Here is a 19,969-nt window from a genome sequence, read left to right on the forward strand (position 1 = left end):
GGCTGAGGCACAATCCACCACGACAAAGTTAGCCATTACGGTGGTTTTCCTGGGTTGCTCCCCCATGGTGAGGGCTAATTCGATTGCCCCCAGGGGCTGTATCGAATCTCTCGTGAACCCATACAAAGACGTAGTGCAAGGCTTTAAGTGACGGAGGCTCAATCCCATCTTTTCCAGCGCTGGTCGATACAAGATGTCCACAAAGCTCCCGTTATCAACCAAGACCCGATGTACCCTCATGTTAGCAAGCTGGGTAGTTAGCACCAGGGGGTCATTATGAGGGAAATGCCCCCCCTGCGCATCTTCTTCAGTGAAAGTTATCGAGTCATTCTCGCCCTTGAAGCTCTTTGGGGGGCGTTGCTCCAAACTTAAAATGCAAGGTGGTGGACTTCGTCTGGCCTCCTTGGCTTACTTGTCTCGCCCCTTCCTTGAATCGCCTCCGAATCCTGGTCCTCCAAAGATGGTCCTGACCTCTCCCTGCACCTCTAGGACCGCCCCCCGTGCCCGCGACGGGGACACTCCTTCTTCTGGCCTCTAGTTCTCCTTGCGCACATATCTGCCCAAATGTCCTCTGCGGATGAGCTCCTCGATTTCCACCTTCAAATGGTTGCACTCCGCGGTGGTGTGGCCGATATCCTTGTGATATTGGCAATACTTGCTAGGGTCTCTTTTAGACAGATCTTTTTTTATTGGCGGGGGCCTTTTGAAAGGGACCTGGTTTTCATTCGTAACAAAAATATCCTCTCTCGTGTGGGTGAGGTCTGTGTAAAAGGTGTATGGGCTCTGTATGCACTCATCAGAGCGTTGGTGCTTCCGGGGTCGATCATCCCTCGCTCCCTCATAAACCCCCTTCTTCTTTGCACCGCCTTGGTTTTCCTAGGCTGAAGGTTTCGGGGACGATGGGCCTTTTCCAGCTTTGAGGTTCTCGTGACCATCCTCCACGCGAATGTACTTTTGTGCCCATTCGTAGAAATCATCCAAGTCTGTGACCTCTCTCTTGAGCATGTTATCCCATAACTTGCTCCCTGGGCATACTCCAGCGGTGATGGCCATTTTCAGCTCTCGGCGAGTCAGGCTCCCTACCTTAGCTGCCTCCATATTGAACTGGTCGATGTAGCTCTTCAAACTCTCGCTTCCTCCTTGCTTCACATTGGCGAGGCTGGTGCCTGGCATCGTGTAGCCTCGCACGGCGTGGTGCTGCTGGAGGAATTCATCAGAAAGTTGTTGCCAAGATCGGATGGACCCTGGTCTAAGCCTCTTGAACCATTTGTATGCAGGTCCTCTTAGTGTGACAGCGAAGCAATGACATCTCGCCCCACTGCCAATTCCCCTCAGCTTCATCAGGTCATTAAATGTATCTACATGATATTTTGGATCTGTGCTTCCTTCATAGGGGGTTATGTGGGGTTCTTTAAAGTTGGCAGGGAGCCTGATGGCCTGGATCTCCCTGACGAAAGGTGACTCATGGTCGAACTCCTCCTCAAAAATTTGACCTCCAGAGGCGGTGACGATCTTGCTCCGCAGGCTCCTCATTTCCGTGTCCAAGTCCTGCCTCCTCTGGTTTAGAGAGTCCCTCAAAGCGGACGGGTTGAGATCCGCCTTTCCCTTGCCCTCTCGAGGCACCATAGGGGGAGTGGTCCCTTTACCTGCCCTCTTTTTATTGAGCTCCTCCCATAAATCCGAGGGTGCTCTTTTAGAGGTGACCTCGTCCTCGTTGCGAGGGGCAGCGTTGGTCCTTGGCTCTGGTTTCTGGGCCTGCTTCGGTGGTTCAGGATGCTCGCATTGCTTCGCTCGGGGGGTGTTACTAGTGGAGTGTCGGGTCCTCCCATCATCTACTGGTACGGTGGTCTTTACCCCCTCCCAACCTTTCTCCTTCCTCTTGGGCAAGGTCACGCTTGACTTACCCTGCAATAGGTCAATCAGTACCTCTTGCATATTCTCCAGAGTGGTCTCCAACCTTTGGTTCTTACAGTGGAGCTCACATATTTCTTCTTCATAGAATCAAGATTTTGAATTCGAGCTCACGGAATGGACCCGGGGATGCTTATCGTGCATACGCGTAGAGGGGCCCGGGTCCTGCCGGCCGGAGTTCGGTACTTGTGGTGGTTTAGGGAGCGGGAACTCATTAGCATTTCCCGGTGGTGCTCTTGGAGGACTCTCTACAGGCGGGACGCCTGGTGACGAGGCCTCTTTATCACCCTCGTGAACCTCAGGGTCCCTTGGGGGCTCCACCTCTCTGGGTGGGGGGGGATCCTTCATGGAGGCCTTCAGCTGGACTCCATTAAGGTGGACCTCCACCTCTCATGGCTCCCTAAGTCGCTTTGAACGTCTTGGCATTTCTCCTTCCTGGTCGTAATAGTAGAACAGTAGCTTGGAACTTAAGTTCCCACAGACAGCGCCAAACTGTTGACGGTGAGAACTCGTCAACTAAGTTAAGTTGGAAAGAATTGCAAGATAAAGATTATCAATAGAAAAGTCTTAGAAATTTAAGTATCAACTCTAAGAACAATTGCAGAAGAACAATGGTGAAATCAGTTTTTCATTCACTATGGTGCCCTTGCTACAGTAAATTTTCCAACCCCCTTCCATGGGGAATAAGGGTTCATTATATAGTCGGCTCTAATGGCCTTAGATACACTGTGGTCCAGGGGACCAGGTAGTACATAAGTACACTGTCAGGAGAGTGGTTTCAGAGGTAGTGGTGTTGCAACCAGTACATGGACAGGTGCCAGGAGGATGTCTCCACTACTTGTCCGTACCACTATCAGAGGAGTATGCAGTCATGTCCTTTTTCTTAGTGCTCCTACTACTTGATTAGCATGAGTGCCACAGTCGGACATACGGGGCCTTACAAGCCGTACCCCGTACGAGGTTGTACCATCATGACCCTTCGGAATCATACTTGGGCTTTCACTCCTGGACGGTGGGGTTTACATAGGTCTCCATGGGAGATGTCATCTCGAGATGGAGGGCGCGAGATGTTACCACGCGAGGCCCCTCGCGGCTTAGCCATGGCGGGTCTATACGAGGCTGCCCCTCGTGGAGATGTCATGAGGTGCTCCCACGCGAGGCCGCTAGGGCTAGGATAGGCCCCCCACGCGAGGACATGAGGCTATGGGATGCTCCGTTCGGTGACTATGGCCCACTGCGCACCGAGGCCTCACGAGGCACAAGTAGGTGTCTCGTGCCAGCGCCTCGCGAGGCACACCCTCGCGCCCTCAGCTTCCATCTCGTGCCACATGCAGGCATCTCGTGCTAGTGCCTCGCGAGGCATGGCCTCGTGTAAGCGCCTCGCGAGGCATGGCCTCGTGTAAGCGCCTCGCGAGGCAGTGCCTCGTGCCACCAGCCTTCGTCTCACGCCACCTGCACGCGTCTTGTACCAGCGCCTCGCGAGGCATGGCCTCGTGTAAGTACCTCGCGAGGCAGCGCCTCGTGCCACCAGCCCTCGTCTCGCGCCACCTACAGGCGTCTTGTACCAGCGCCTCGCGAGGCATGGCCTCGTGTAAACGCCTCGCGAGGCATGGCCTCGTGCCACCAACCTTCGTCTCATGACTGAAGCAAGCGTCTCGCGCAAGGGCACGCATGGTGGCCTCGCGTGGCGCGCCCCTTGGGCACGCATGGTGTCCTCGCGAGAGGGCGACGACCCAAGGACCTACCAAAAGTGTAGGCGTATGGGGGCCTTTTACGAGCATGGGATATTGAGCATCCGCAATTTTAATTCGACATCATAGAGGGGAGAGTTAAATATTCTATAGCCGTTGAGACATAGATTTCATATAGGATGATAGTATCTATATGATTTGTGTAGCTTTTAGGGTTATGATGTTTAATGTCTGCTATGTGTTGAAATCTGTCACAGATATGTAAAAGATTTGCATATAGGTTGAATTATTTTTATCTTGATAAAGAATTGAGATTGCTTTTGATAACCCGCTATTAAGATAGAATTAGAAGATTTAATTGTGCTAAAATAGTAGTCTCTATGTTAAATTGACAAGTGAATTAGTTGATGAAATTAATACCCTAGGTCTTTATTTTTTGAATTACTCGTTACTATTGCTTTGCTTACTTTAGCTTTTACTATTAGCCTATTAATTAATTTGAATTTCGATCGTCAAATAGAAATCAAGAGTAAATTATTGGTAATTGATTAGTAGTCTCTATGGGAAGATCCCATTCTTAAGGAAATTATTACTTGTCACGACCACATATACTTGCGTGCGTTATTTTACCGATCAAGTTTTTGGCGCCTTTGCCAGGGACTATTTAATCAATATCAAAATAATTGATTCTTGTTCTAATTTGGCTTCTCTTTGAAATTTTCGTTAATATATTTCCTTGCTTGCCTCTTGATTGCAGGGTTAACTTGTGTATGCAACATCAAGGACCAGTGTCACTAGTGCCTATTGATCCTGAGATTGAAAATACTTGTAAGAGGAATAGAAAATAGAAGAGGCTAGAGAGAATGGCTGCGAATGCAAATAATGGTGTTAACAACAATGCAAATCTGGGTAACGAAGGTAATGCAGTAGCTGAGGCTGGCCCGCCATTGAGAAATTATGTACTCCCTACTGTTATGGGGATACATTCAAGTATTCGTCCTCCTACTGTTGAGGCGAAAAATTATGAGATAAAACCCTCGATCATTCAGATGGTACAGAACTATGTACAATTCAGGGGACTACCAAATGAGGATCTGAATCTCCACATCACCAACTTCTTAAAGCTGTGTGGAACATTCAAAATGAACAGGGTGAGTAACGATGCTGTCAGATTAAGATTATTCCCATTTTCATTAAGAGAAAGAGCTAAGAGTTGGTTGAACTCATTACAAGTCAACTCTATCGCCACTTGGGAAGACTTGGCTCAGAAAGTCCTTGCTAAATATTTTCCCCCTGTGAAGTTTGCCCGATATAGAGGAGAGATTAATAACTTTCATCAGTTGGATGGGGATTCTTTATATGATGCGTGGGAACGATTTAAAGAGTTGCTAAGGAAGTGCCCACATCATGGTATAGAGAAGTGGCTGTTGGTGCACCATTTTACAATGGTTTGTGGGGAAATACAAGGACCGTTATTGATGCAACATCGGGTGGAGTGTTTATGAGAAAAAGCGCTAATGAAGCTTATGAATTACTGGAAGAGATGGCCATGAATAATTACTATTAGCCCATTGAGCGTGAGAATAAGAAGGTGGCAGGAGTCTTAGAGGTCGATCCTATTACTTTATTGACTGCACAAATGACATCTCTAACCAAGCAATTGTAGCAAAATAGCCTCCCTGCCCAAGCAATGCAAGTACAGAATGTTATTAGTTGTGAGATTTGTGGGGGTCCTCATTCTTATCGCGCACTGCTAGTTGCTCAATAGATGTGAACGGCTTACCTTTAGAACAGGCACATGCTATTAGTAACTTTCCAAGACCTTCCAACAACCCTTACTCAAATCCATATACTCCTGCTTGGAAGAATCATCCCAACATGTATTGGAAAAAAAACCAAGGATTACAACCACAGTATCCACCTCAACACCCACCTCACCAACCGACCTATGGACTTCAACCTAGGCCATACTATGATCCAAACCCACGCCCAATAGCTCAACCTAACCAGTTGAATCAATTCATGACAAACACAAGGTCCTCAATCAAGAATTTGGAGACACCAATGGGTCAGTTGGCTAAGTTACTTTCTAGTAGACCACAAGGGAATTTGTCTAGTTCCATAGAGGTAAACCCCAAAGAATAGTGTCAAGCGGTCACTTTAAGAAGTGGGATCAGTTAGGGGTCTTCGGTTTCAGTTCTAGAGGAAGAGGTGAAGACTCAAGATCAACAAGCAGCTACAACAAAGCAGAAGAGGGTCACTGACGATCTGGAGAAAAAGGGTAATAAAAAAGCTAAGATTGTAGAACATACTCCTAAATTACCGTATCCTCAAAGGTTTAGGAAAGTGAATCTCGATAAGCAGTTCTCCAAGTTTCTTGAGGTGTTTAAGAAACTTCACATCAACATACCATTTGTTGAGGCTTTGGAGAAAATGCCCAACTATGTGAAGTTTATGAAGGATATATTATCCAAGAAAAGGAGAATGGAGGATTTTGAGATAGTGGATTTGACAGAGGAGTGCAGCACCATCTTACAAAGGAAGCTCCCTCATAAATTAAGAGATTTAGGGAGTTTTACTATCCCATGTACCATCAGAAATTCTCAGTGTGAGAGAGCTTGTTGTGATTTGGGCACCAGTATCAATTTAAAGCCAATGTCAGTTTATCAGAGATTGGGGTTAGGAGAAGCGCACCCCACTACAGTGACACTACAGTTAGTAGACAGGTCTATAAAGCATCATCGTGGGATTCTAGAGGATGTCCTAGTAAAGGTAGATAAATTCATCTTCCCAACAGATTTCATTGCATTAGATATGGAGGAAGACGAGGACTAGTCTATTATATTGGGAAGACCGTTTTTAGCCACGGGGCAGGCTTTGATTGATGTTCAGAAGGGTGAGTTAATGCTCAGAGTACAAGGTGATGCGGTAGTTTTTAATTTTTTTAAAGCCTTAACCTACCCTCGTGCTAGTGACAGTTGTTTCAGTTTCAGTGTATTGGATGAACAAGGTGAAGGGGTCAAGTCTATTGAGCACCCACTTAAGTTGAGTTTGGTTGCAAGTCAAGATGAGTGTGATGGTACTGAAGCCAACGAGTATGTTAAGTGGTTGAAATCAGCGGGTCAAGTTTATAAAAATAAATATGAGGAATTGGGGCAAGTGCCTGAAAGACCACTCCCATCTATTGAGAAGCCACCAGTCCTTGAGTTAAAGACATTTCCTAATCACCTCGGTATGCATATTTGGGTGAGAACAACACTACCGGTTATTATTTATGCTTCATTGTCTACTGTGGAAAAAGAGAAGCTACTTAGGGTGTTGAGGGCTCACAAGCTAGCTATAGGGTGGACTTTGGTGGATATTAAGAGTATAAGCCCTTCAACAGTGATGCATCGTATATTAATGGAGGAGGATAGTAAGCCTAGTATCGATGCTCAGAGGAGGCTTAATCCTTCGATGAAGGAGGTGGTAAGGAAGGAAATCCTTAAATGGTTGGATGCAGGGGTGATTTACCCAATATCTGACAGTGCATGGGTTAGTCCTGTTCAAGCGGTCTCGAAGAAGGGTGGTATGACAGTGGTTAAGAATGATAATAATGAACTTATTCCAACTCGTACGGTGACGGGGTGGAGAATTTGTATTGACTACCGTAAACTAAATAAGGCGACCAGGAAGGAACATTTCCCCTTGCCTTTTGTTGATCAGATGTTGGATAGATTGGCAGGCCATCCTTATTACTATTTTTTGGATGGGTACTCGGGGTACCATCAAATTTCCCATTGCATCAAAGGACCAATAAAAAACCACCTACACGTGCCCCTATGGAACATTTGCATTTTGAAGAATGCTGTTTTGGGTTGTGTAACGCTCTAGCAACGTTTCAGAGATGTATGATGTCTATCTTCTCAGACATGGTGGAAAAAGGTATAGAGATTTTCATGGATGACATTTCAGTCTTTGGGTCCTCTTTTGATGGATGTTTAGCTAATTTCGAGATGGTTTTGAAAAGATGTGAGGAGTCAAACTTGGTATTAAATTGGGAGAAATTTCAAAATTTCACGCCATGATATTGAGGTAGATAGGGCCAAGATATCTATAATAGAAAACTTACCTCCACCGGTGTTTGTTAAGGGGGTTCGTAGCTTTTTGGGCCACACTGGATTCTATAGGAGGTTTATCAAGGACTTTTCAAAGATGTTGAAGCCCTTATCAACTCTACTCATGAATGGTGTGGTGTTTGACTTTAATGATGAATGTTCAAGGGAATTTAACACGCTGAAGGAGAAATTGGTTACTGCTCCTATCGTTGTGTCACCGGGTTTGGATCTCCCTTTTGAGCTTATGTGTGATGCAAGCAACTATGCAGTGGGAGTGGTGTTGGGACAACGTGTAGATAAGGTATTCAGGACTATTTACTATGCTACTAGGACTCTTAATGATGCTCAACTAAACTATGCCACCACGGAGAAAGAGTTACTAGCCATAGTATTTGCCTTTGATAAATTCAGACCCTACCTAATTGGCAGTAAGGTAATAGTGTATATGGACCATTCTACAATCAAATACCTTATGACCAAGAAGGACGCTAAGCCACACTTGATTCATTGGGTCTTGTTGCTACAAGAGATCGATATGGAAATCCGGGACAAAAAGGGGACTGAGAATTTGGTAGCGGATCACCTATCGAGGCTTGAGAATGAGAATGAGGCTAGTGGAGTTCAAATTGATGATGATTATCTGGATGAGCAACTCTTTCTGTGAGTAATGATGAGGGGGTTCCTTGGTTTGTAGATTATGTGAACTTTTTGGTTGCCAAGGTTCCACCTTCGGAGATGTCGAGGCAACAGTTAAAGAAATTCTATTCGGAGGTCAAGCACTATTATTGGGAAGAGGCCATTCTCTATCGTCACTATGTAGACCAAGTGATTCGAAGGTGTGTGCCTAAGGAGGAAATGCAATCTATACTGACTCATTGTCACACTTTACAGTGTGGTGATTATTTTGGTGCCACTAGGACAGCAGCGAAGGTCTTGCAATCAGGATTTTATTGGCTTGCATTGTTCAAGAATGTCAATCTATTTGTGAAAATTTGTGACCGTTGTCAAAGAACCAAGAACATCTCTAGGAGAGACCAAATTCCTATGACAGGAATCCTAGAAGTGGAATTATTTGATGTGTGGGGGATCGATTTTATGCGGTCATTCCCGTCGTCATTTAATAATAAATACATACTCTTGGCTATGGATTATGTATCAAAATGGGTGGAAGCTGCATCCACTCCTACAAATGATGGGAAGGTAGTATTGAACTTTTTTCATAAGCATATTTTTACTCTGTTTGGAACTCCCTGAGCAATCATACGCGATGAAGGGAGTCATTTCTACAATCACAGTTTCACTACATTATGTACCCGATATGGAGTACGCCACCGCACTGCATTAGCGTATCATCCCCAAGAAAAGGGCCAAGCAGAAGTATCGAATTGGGAAATAAAGAGTATACTTGAGAAGACTATGAATACGTCAAGGAAAGACTGGTCAAAGAGGCTCGATGACTCCTTATGGGCATATATAACTGCTTTCAAAACACCCATAGGGATGTCACCATATTGCTTGGTATTTTGGAAGGCTTGTCATCTTTTTGTGGAGCTTGAACATAGAGCATACTGGGTTGTGAAAAAACTTAATGTGGATTTGTATAAAGCTAGAAAGAAAAGGCTCATGGACTTGAATGAGCTAGTAGAGTTCTGCAACGAGGCTTATGAAAATGCTAAAATCTATAAGGAGAAGACGAAGGCCTTCCATGACAAGCGTATCTTGCGTAAAGAATTTCAACCAAGGGATAAAGAGCTCTTATACAATTCAAGGTTGAAATTATTTATGGGCAAGTTGAAATCGAGGTGGTCGAGACCTTTCACAGTGGTGGTATCGCTTCCATATGGTGCAGTGCAAATACATAGTGAGAAAACAGGGCATTTTAAGGTGAATGGTTAGCAGTTAAAGCACTATATTGAGGGCCAAGTAGAGAAGGCAAAGTTTGTAGTGATTTTAAGACCCCTTTGAGAAGGGAAGGCACTTTCAAGCTAAAAGACGTAAAATACGGCGCTGTAGGAGGCATTCCTATGTTTTTATTTTTTATGCTTTATGTTTTGGTTTTAAGTTTTAATTTTTAGTTGTAATGTTTATTTTTCTTAAGTTTCAATTAGGTTGTACTTAGGATACGTGAAAATCGTGAAAAAACAAATATACTGAAAAAAATTCGTGTGGAGGCCAAGTCGTGACTTACTTTAGCTATGTCGCGACTTCTGGGAATGTCAGGATTGAAGTAAATGAAAGTGGGAATTAGGGCTGCGGCATTCTCTTTAGAGCTGCGGCCCTGGCGAAGTTAGAGAAGAGGGGACTTTTTATGGGTGAATTAGTGCCGCGACATGCTCATTAGGGCTATGGTGCTTGCCAAAGTAAGAGAGTGATGGATTTTTGAGGGGTGACATGGACCGCGACATGGAGTTTTAAGGGCTACAGCTTCTGGGAAATTTTCTGAGGCGGGCCCCGGCATGGACATTGGAGTGCCATGACACCTGGGTTCGAGGCACAAACTAAAAATAGGCAGGCCACGACATGGAAAAGCAAGGGCCGCGGTGCGCCCCTGTATCAGCCTATAAACCAACATGTCCCTCATCTTTTTCCCACATAATTCAAAACTACTTTCTCTCTCTATGAATTTTTCTCTCAATCTCTCTCATTCTCACTCCTCTAACCCATTCTCTCATCCTAATTTCTCCCCAATCTCTCTAAAAATTCAACACTCACTCCCAAAGTTTTTTGACTCATCCATTAATTATGAATTTCTCACCATTCCTAACCTTCTATCCATCAACCTAGCCCTAGGATTTATCAAATCTCTACATTTGAAGAAAAAAAGGAGGAAGTTTGGGGGAAGACATACATTGGGTCAAGATTTGTCTACATCAAGGGTTCTAGTCTTCCAAGGGCGAGTAAGTTTTATTATCTTCCACTTTCATTGGAAATTCTGTCTTGGGTAATTTTGGGACATCAATTTTTTAGGGGGGGTGCTGCCTAATTTTCTTAAACCCTATTTCCAAATTTTTGAGATATGGCCACTAGGAAGAACCCATCTAGGGCAGCCACTACCAAGAAAAATAACCGTGCTTCCACATCTCGCAAACCACAACCACCACCCGAGCCCATTCCACAACCACCCCCTCCAGTTGAGTATGATTCTTCAAGGTTCATTAATAAGGACACTTTTGAGCATTATCAAAAGTGCTGCTACGGGGACTCATTAAGGAGAAAGGTATGGAATATGAGGATTCTCCCTTCCAAAACGACATTTATGAGACTAACATAAGAGAAATTAAAGGAAGAAATTGGAAGACTTTTGTGGATGAGCAAATGACCAAGGCCAACTGTCCAATGGTATATGAATTCTATGCCAACTTTCTAGGTTCTAGGAATAGGAAGGTATTTTGTAGGGGGATTAAGGTGGAGTGTGATGTGGTCAATATTGATGCTTTGTATGGCTTACCGGTGATACCGAGGGAGGAGGATGAATACCATCGGTTGGTCACTTCCTGGAATATTGGTTAGGATGATGTGAATGAAACTTTGGGTATTCCTGGATCCCAATTTGTGATGCAAGAGGGGCAACCAAAGGCTTTTAGGAGATACCAAATGAATAGGGTAGACCGTGCTTGGATGTTATTTGTGAGTGCTAGGCTTATGCCTAATACTCACCTATCTGATGTTGGGATTGACCGGTGCTTATTGATATATGCCATTATGAAGGGGCTCTCAGTGAATATTGGGAGAGTGATACGGTCAGGTATCCATGATTTGTGCCGCCTCCATACTACTGCTGGATTGGGACATGGTTCTATGATCACGGACCTATGTGAGGTATGAGAGGTGCCAGTGTACCCGAGTGACTATTAAATGAAAGGTATGGGGCCTATTTCTCGATCCACTGTGCAAGGTTTTCAGCCACCTTCTGTGGAGCCTCCAGCACCATGACCTCGTGGGGCACAAGCTGAGGAGGAAGGTGAACAAGCAAATGCCCAAGCTAATGTGAATGCTTCACTGCCAGAAGAGGAGGCTGTCAGAAGAGAGCAACCACCATATTTGGCTTTACAACCACCGAGTGACTTGAACACCGCCCGCCTTGATCACATTATTAGACAAGGATAGCACACTCACCAGTACTTGAGTGCTTTCCATGACTACACGAGGGGGCGAATGGACCAGGAAAATGAAGTTCTATATTTCATGACCAACAATGAGGAGGGGCCAGACTTTCTATCAATATCTGCCTCAGTGGAGGCCGTTTGATGAGCCACCACCATTTTGAGATGATTCATACTAGGTAAGTCTTCTTTAATTAACTTTTATAAACATTGGGGAGAATGTTTAGTTTAAGTTTGGGGGAGGGAGTCGGTTGTTTGTGTCTATTTTTAGAGCATTTGTCTGCGTATATTTGTGTTTTAAATTTTAAAGTTTGAGTCTAACGTGAATTTATTGTGAATCATGATTGTCAATGAAGATAAAGTGAATGATAGATGGTATAATTCAATGAAAATGAATTCATGAAAACTTTTGTAATTGGTTAGCTGCTTTTGTATTTTACTTTAGTGTGCCAACATATTTAGAAAACATTTTCATGCTCTGTGAGTTGTACAGTTGAATTTCTTGATGCATATTGAATGGATTTGTGGATTGTATAGTGGGAATTAGTAAATTATAGAACTTGCTTATTTGTTATTTGAGGCGAAATATTACATCGTGCTTGTTTGGGAAAATAATTTAGGCCATTTTTGGATCGTTTGAGCCTTTCTTGCCAACCCTGAAATTTATTTTCCATTGATCACCCTTATTGAGCCTAATAGTGTACCCTTTTGTTCTAAGCCACTAATAAAGCCCAGGAATTGAAACCTTGGTATAAATCCTTCCAAAAAGATACTATGATGCACATGATGACAATATGGTGGGGATTTGTATTGGGGTCATTTGGAAAAGTTAGTGGGATTCTAAAAAAAATAATAGAGAGAGTATATGTACAAAAATTGAATTTATATATATATATGAACTACACTCCCAATGTATAAAAAGAAATAAGTTTGGGGGAGTGTAGTTAGTATCTTTTTTTTAAAAGAGGGAAATTATTAGGGGGTTCATTAATTGGGTGGTAGAAAAAGGTCATCTGCTTGTGGTAACTTTGAGCTTAAAAAGTCTTTCTCATCCACCATTACTAAGCCTAACATTACAAGCCTATGAAGTCCTATTGATTTCTAAGCATGTTTTGGTATATATTAATGGAGAATGGAAAATAAGTAAGTATATGGAATACATAATTGGTTAGCGTTCTACTTGGTTGAAATTTGATACGTATTGATGAATTTACTGTGTTATTTGTTGAGCATGATTAGGTTGCCTTAGATGTTGACAGATTAAAGTATTTTAGAATAGCAATTTGACTGAAAATCTAGGTTAAGATTAATGCTTAGTAGTTTTTTGAGAATTATGCGATTTACGTTCATGATTTGGAGGCACTAAAAATTGTGGTTCATGCAAGTTCATGTTAAAAGTTGTGTTGTGTCTTGTTGAGTGTTTTTTTTGTGAGTTAAGCCCTTTGCTCGAGAGCGAGCAAAGAGTAAGTTTGGGGGAGTTTGATAACGCCATTTTAGTGTCCTTTTAGGATGTGTTTTAGTGGTAATCTTGAGTCTTTTTGTTTTTTTTGTGCAAGATTACGCTTGTGTTTGTCTTTGTTGTAGGTCGGTGCTATGAATCTCGAGCTAAACGCGAAAAGAAGAAGAAATGGTGGGAAAATGGAGACTTTGGTGGTTGTTCGAGTCTAATTGGCATCAAGGAGGAGTTAGAAGAAGTTTTTGGTGAAGTTTTGATGAAGGAAGGACTAAAAATTGTCAAGTTTTGAAAAATAGAATTAGAGTCGCGACATGGGCCTCAGGACCGTGGCTCTAGCAAGGTCAGAAGCTACCCAAGCTTGACGTAAATTAATGTCGTGACATGCCCTTTAGGGCCGCGACATGATAAGTGGCAGAGAGCAATGGAAAATCTAGGCACGCACACGAGCCACGACATGGTCACCTTAGTGCCACGACATTTGAAGGTGGAGGCGCAAACCTCCTTGAGCACTTTGAAGACACGGGTCGCAGCATGAATAAGTAAGGGCCGTGGTGCGCTTCCCTGAAGAGAAGAAAACACGATTTAGGTTTAAAAACATTGGTGATTAGGTTTTGAAGGAGGTTTTTAATTATCAATTTTAGAGAGCTTTTGACTCCTAAGTCTTATTTATGCACTTTTCTTCTTCTTTAATTTCTTTCAAGCTTTGGATGTTAAAGAGGATGACATTTATCTTTATTGTGTTAGTCATGTTTGCCATGAACTAAACAATTTTCTCTAGGGTTTAATGTAGTCACTTTGGATCTTGTTAATTTTCTATTAAGTGCAATTTTATTCTTCTTCTTATTATTATTCTATTCTTAATCTCTACTGGTTTGTGTTTAATGCTTACAATTTACTGGCCATTCATTGTATGATTTATGATTTTAATTCGAGATCCGAGAGGGGAAAGTTATATATTCTATAGCCGTTGAGACATAGATTAAATATAGGACGATAGTATCTATATGATTTGTGTAGCTTTTAGGGTTATGATGTTTAATGCCTACTATGTGTTGAAATCTGTCACAGATATGTAGAAGATTTGCATATAGGTTGAATTCTTTTTATCTGGATAAGGAATTGAGATTGCTTTTGATAACCCACTATTAAGATTGAATTAGAAGATTTAAGTGTGCTGAAATAGTTAAATTGACAAGTGAATTAGTTGATGAAATAAATACCCTAGGTCTTTTTTTTTTGAATTACTCGTTACTATTGCTTTGCTTACTTTAGTTTTTACTATTAGCTTATTAATTTATTTGAATTACGATCGTCAAATAGAAACTGAGAGCAAATTATTTGTAATTGATTAGTAGTCTCTGTGGGACGATCCCGTTCTTACGGAAATGTTTACTTGTCATGACCATGTATACTTATGTGCGTTATTTTACCAATCAGCGCGCGTGACAAAATAGACATTTACCCCTTGCTTTTCACTAGATGTTTCAACCCACCTCCGGGAATTTTGAGGACTATCCCACATTACGAGCTGAGTGATACCTTCCTCGAACTCTCAGCCCGGAGTCAACTTTTACTCATAATTAACGCCGTATCCATGATCTTGACCAGTATTTAACTCAATGGCAAGAGGTCAACGTCTGTGCTAGACACATTCAAGAGGTTATTTACGGTCACTGACACACCCTACATCGTATAGCTCGCCCTAAACCTTTAAACTTAGTTAAAATTCCTAGAGTTGTGCCTTTAGATAGCCGCCTAACAGTTATGCTGACGCGGTTCTTCGCCAACAGGAAACTAAGAAAATAAGAGGAAGGGATTAGTGCTTATGTTGAACCGAAATAGATGAATGATCTTTTTGAAATGGGCTGGTGACACAATTACGTTTTTAGGTGGTTCAAAGGTTAAGATCCTTCTACTCCACCAGTCAATATTATTGCTATAAGTTTGGTATTCTTTTACAGGGTATTTCTTACACAATAGAATCCAACCCTTTGTAACTCCCAGGGTCTCCATATTTATAGGAGAGGGCACCTGGGAGTTGGTAAGAAGGTCATCCCGTGACCTTCTTACTTATCATGTCAACTCTGTGACATTCATGATTAATTCCTAAAACCTAACACATGAAGTGTGGTCTAATCAATAGGTAAGGGGATAATGGGCCGCACGGCCCAACCCAGTCGTGGGTGTCTGAATACGCACGTTCATGCTGCGTGTCCGAGAAGTCAGGGATATATCAGACACGTGACGTCTGATATATGCACGTTTACCTTGCGTGGTTGACTTTATAAAAGGTCACAGCTTCCAACTCTAGCTCGTACCACGAGCTGGATGCTTCCCTCGACCTGTGGCCTCCAGAGTCCAAACTCAGTCTAATCTTGGCGAACCCTTAGGTTACCCCGAGCTAAGGAGGTAGGATCTTTCGATGACAGCTCCGGTCTTGGGGATGTCCACGTGGTAGACATGATTAGGCCGTATCTTAGCTTGCTAATAGCCCGCGGGAAAACCAGGGCGTGCAAGTTACTATTGCTTTTCACCCAAGCAAACTAATTTTCAATGTTATACCAGTCACCATGGGTAAACAAACTCAGAAACCAATCAATAGTGCTTAGAGCAGCCAACCCGCCAAGAGTACTCTAATTCCCCACTTTGGTCCAATGGTGGAAAGAGAGGTGGAAACTACCGTGAAAAACTTCTTTGAAGTCAAACACATTGAGTCACGAGTTGTCTCCATGGAGTATATTAATTCCATTATAAAGGGACATGGAATACAAATGACCTCAAAATGTTATGCTCGCCCTCCTCATAAAGGAGAACGGAGTTGCGCTCCATTGGAAGCTGACTTCGGGGCCTAGATTGATGAACATCTCAAAGACAAAGCCTTCATACCACAAAACTCATACTTTTCAAACTTCCTGAACTATGTGAAGCTCACCCTATTCCAGCTCCCCCCAAACACCTACCGTTGTCAGACTAAAATTTTTGTTCCACAAGATGGAGTGGGAAGCCTCAACCCCATAAGACATCTTGTATTTCTTCTGCTTAAAGGCCAACCTGGCCACAAAGATAGGTGGTGATGGGTTCTATTATCTCTCCTATTTCCCCAGGACGCACTCGTGCATTGAGCTCCCGAGTCACTTGAGTGACTTTAAAGACATCTTTTTTATGACCAACGTGTTTGCAAACTGCGAATAATGATACTTCAACCATCCTCATAAGTTCTGTCTTTAGCTCGCTTCTTTTTAATTTTCTTCCTTGTTAACTATTTGTCCTGACTTCCTATGTTTACCATGCAGCCATCTATATGCACTCATAAGCATCCATAGTGAGGAGGGGCCAATATTCTTAGCTTGCTACTCTCCCTGCCGAGGAGAAGGACTGGCGGGCCTTTTGCCCTTAGGACCTAGCAGAAAATAAGACCTCCCTGTAATCGGGGAAGTCGAGGAAACAGAGGAGGTTGAGGTCGCTCCTTTGGTGCGTCGGTTCCCTATAAGTGATTCTAACTAGGAACACGCTTGTTTTAGTGATGATGTCGGAACCCCAGGCCAAGGTAACTGTTAAAGCGGTCTTAATCGGGCTTCATGTTGTTCCTTGCTAGCTCGCTATAACCTTTGCCACATCGTGATGAGGGACCCTGACAATAACGTAACCCTCAAACAATGTGTGGAATCATAAATACCTCGATACGAATAGCTTTCCTCCAAGGACCATTTTTGTGGATAATGCCTTTAGTTTTAAGAGTGAGAGATTTCATCGAATATTATACTAACATATGACCTGAATCCCATCTTTCACTTAGTACCTTATTCCCCATCCAAAAATTTGGGGAGTGTGAGCCTAGCTTGGATAGAGAACCAGATACCAAACACATTACCCCCATTCCCCTCCTGAAATAATTGTGATAGACTCCTATAATTCGGATGATAGGATCATTAACTTGTCCATTCACTTTTCATTTGTTCAGTTAGTTTTTGATAACCCCCTTTTCCTTTTTTGTTGCATAAGAAGATATGAGCGGACTAACCAATGCTTTCACCAACTCTGGTTCAGCAGTTAAGAAGCAGTGACTTCCGAAGAAGGCTCTTAGCTCCAGTCCTAGAGGTCCTTCAACTAGAAACTAGAGTAAAAAGGGCAAGGTAATCATCCTCGAGGCTCCTCCTCCTCCTAGAAAATTCTCCCAAGACAAGGTTTTTGTAATCAACACCCAGCTCACCCCTCTTCTTGCTCCTTGATTTTCTCCTAACCTTACCAAATTTCACGACCATCATCAGAGCTCGCTCTGGTCTCTGGTGGAAAATCTACATAGCCATGTGGAACAACTGACCAAGAGGGAGCTAGACAGAATTGAAGAGGCTCCTCCTGTGAATGTCTATAATCAAGCATTCACGATGAACCTGGCGGTAAGCTGGTCTTTCAGCTACTCACACTTTTTATCTTATGATAAAATCATGTTCTAATAACCTTTTTTCTTTTACAGTCCCTCTTGGCTCAGATCAGAGTCGAAGGCAGGATGTAGTCTCAATAGGCGGAGGTCGATAGGAGGAATGCTCACCTCGAGGCAGAGGTGTAGAGGCTTCAGGAGGAGCTCAGCACAGCCCGAGATAATGAGAGGAGCTCTAAAGAGCACGTCATGAAGCGTGTGAGGGTTCAAGAGGAGCTCAAGGCTAAGGTTGATGTCCTGAAACGGTAGCACCAAGCTGAGGTGGAGGCCCTCAAGAAGTTTATCGATGCCAATGTGGATAGCTCGGTAGAAGAAGTAATCTATTGAGTTTTGTACTTTAATCAGGATGTCGACTATTCGTTCTTTGGTGATGAAGTATTGATCCCTTACTTGGCCAAGTTAAGAAACTGTCTTGCTTGAGAGCCCATAGAGACTACGAAGACCGAAGCTGCAGAGGAGCGTGGGGAGGACGAGGTTTCTTCGTAGAAAACCTAAGTTGAAGCTAACATTTTTCTTCATAATTTTGAATACATATTTTCTTTTACAAGATTTTCAAATCCTTTGTATTGAGGCCTTAAAGGCCAAGACAATTATTTTTTATATATATATTTCAATTGTTTGGATTGAATCTTGGAGGTTTACTTCCCCCTTTTGATTGTTTAACATTTAGCTCGTATGATATAACTATTTTTAGCTATTTGTTACTAGCTGCTTGCTCTCTTTTAACATTTTCAACCTTGTGAATGCACTAGTTCCAATGTTCTCATAGAGAATTTATGTCTGTTTACGACTAGGCTTATATTGTATTTTGCTTAATAACTACCTGTTTCTACTCAGGCCTTGTTACTTTGATTTTTCAAGATAGTTTCACCACAAGTTTTGTTCAAAATTATATTGATTTCCCGAGCTTTATTTTTTATTTCAACTCAGGTTTTAACTTCCAAACTTTACTTTTATACTAGCTTTGAATTTTTTAAAGGTTCTGCTGTACTTGGTATAATGATTATACATGCCTGCCCCCAAGTGATCAAAATTTAAATAGATTATAGGTTGTTATTAATGGGTTAAAATAATAACAAGGTATGAAATTAAAAATGGTACCGTGTTTAAACTACATAGCAACCCTTAAGTTTATTTAATACTCGTAAAAAATTAAATGGCTTTTATAACCCTAAGCCTTTAATTATTACAATAAAAAAGAAAAAGACTTAAAAACTGATTAATCAATTTATTGAAAATATTTCTTAAGATGAAGTGCATTCCAAGTTCATGGGATTCTTTCTCCATTTAGACAAGCTAACTTGAAAGTGTCTTCTATAAGGATTTCCATGACCTGATATGGTCCTTCCCAGTTCGGCCCTAGCACTTCATCTATAGGTTGAGAGTTTTCAGTGGAACTGGTGAACCACGCGAGCTGGTTAGAAAATCTGAACTAAAGAATTTCACTTTCCCTTGATCATTATTTACTGTATTTACTGAACATCTCCCAACTTGAATCTTTGTTCTTTAAGCTTCGAATTGAAATAACGAGGTATCTTCTGCTGATAAGATGGCAATTGCAGTTGAAAACTCTCTCCGTTCTTCTATCAGGTCGAGTGATGCTTTCAAGAGATCATGGTTTCAAGAGATCCGTTCTTCTAGGGATACCTCGACCGAAATCATTGCTTCACTTCCACACGCAAGAGAGAACGAGGTATGAGTTGTGGAAGTGCGATGAAACATTTTGTAGGCCTAAAGTACCTGGGGGAGCTGCTCAGGCCACTATCCTTTAGCCTCTTCCAACCACTTTTTAAGGTCGACTTAAGTGTCTTGTTCACTGTTTTGACCTGACCATTAGCTTGCGAATAGGCCACTGAGGAAAAATCTTGATGATACCATGTTTTTCACATAAATTTGTGAATAGGTCGCTGTAGAACTGAGCTCCAATTTCAAATACGATCTTCCTTGGTAATCCATACTGACAGATTATATTTATAACCACGAAATCGAGCACCTTTTTTGATGTAATGATCGTCAATGGTCCTGCTTCTGCCCATTTTGTGAAGTAGTCTACCGCGACCATGGCATACCGAACTTCTCCCTTTCCCATGGACAAAAAACCGATTAAATCTATTCCCCATATAGCAAAGGGCCAAGGCGAGGAGAGCATGGTTATCTCGACAAGTGAAGCCTAAGATATTGTTGAAAAGTGCTGGAACTTATCGCACCTTTGGACATACAAGGTCAAATCCTTGTTCATAGTTGGCAAAAAATACCCTTGCCAAAGTATTTCA

General features: G+C 42.5%; 1 protein-coding gene and 1 non-coding gene across 2 annotated transcripts; one reads left to right on the top strand and one right to left on the bottom strand.

Moving 5' to 3' along the window:
* The first annotated feature begins 4,465 nt into the window (after window positions 1–4,465).
* On the top strand, window positions 4,466–6,437 carry LOC133806240 (uncharacterized). Its single transcript, XM_062244365.1, has 3 exons — window positions 4,466–4,753; window positions 5,397–5,729; window positions 5,784–6,437. Exons 1-3 carry the CDS (start codon window positions 4,466–4,468, stop codon window positions 6,435–6,437), a joined length of 1,275 nt encoding a protein of 424 aa, XP_062100349.1.
* On the bottom strand, window positions 4,912–5,016 carry LOC133807735 (small nucleolar RNA R71). Its single transcript, XR_009879632.1, has one exon. It is a non-coding gene; the product is annotated as a small nucleolar RNA R71 (small nucleolar RNA).
* Window positions 6,438–19,969: the final 13,532 nt, after the last annotated feature.

Source organism: Humulus lupulus, chromosome X (genome assembly GCF_963169125.1).
Source record: "Humulus lupulus chromosome X, drHumLupu1.1, whole genome shotgun sequence".
Lineage (NCBI taxonomy): Eukaryota > Viridiplantae > Streptophyta > Magnoliopsida > Rosales > Cannabaceae > Humulus > Humulus lupulus.

Bases quoted from the DNA above. Each gene is read 5' to 3' on its own strand.
- LOC133806240 (XM_062244365.1), top strand. From the start codon at position 4,466: ATGGCTGCGAATGCAAATAATGGTGTTAACAACAATGCAAATCTGGGT. The intron at 4,754-5,396 runs GTGAGTAACGAT...CCTTTAGAACAG, and splicing joins GAACATTCAAAATGAACAGG to GCACATGCTATTAGTAACTT. The intron at 5,730-5,783 runs GTAAACCCCAAA...GGGATCAGTTAG, and splicing joins ATTTGTCTAGTTCCATAGAG to GGGTCTTCGGTTTCAGTTCT.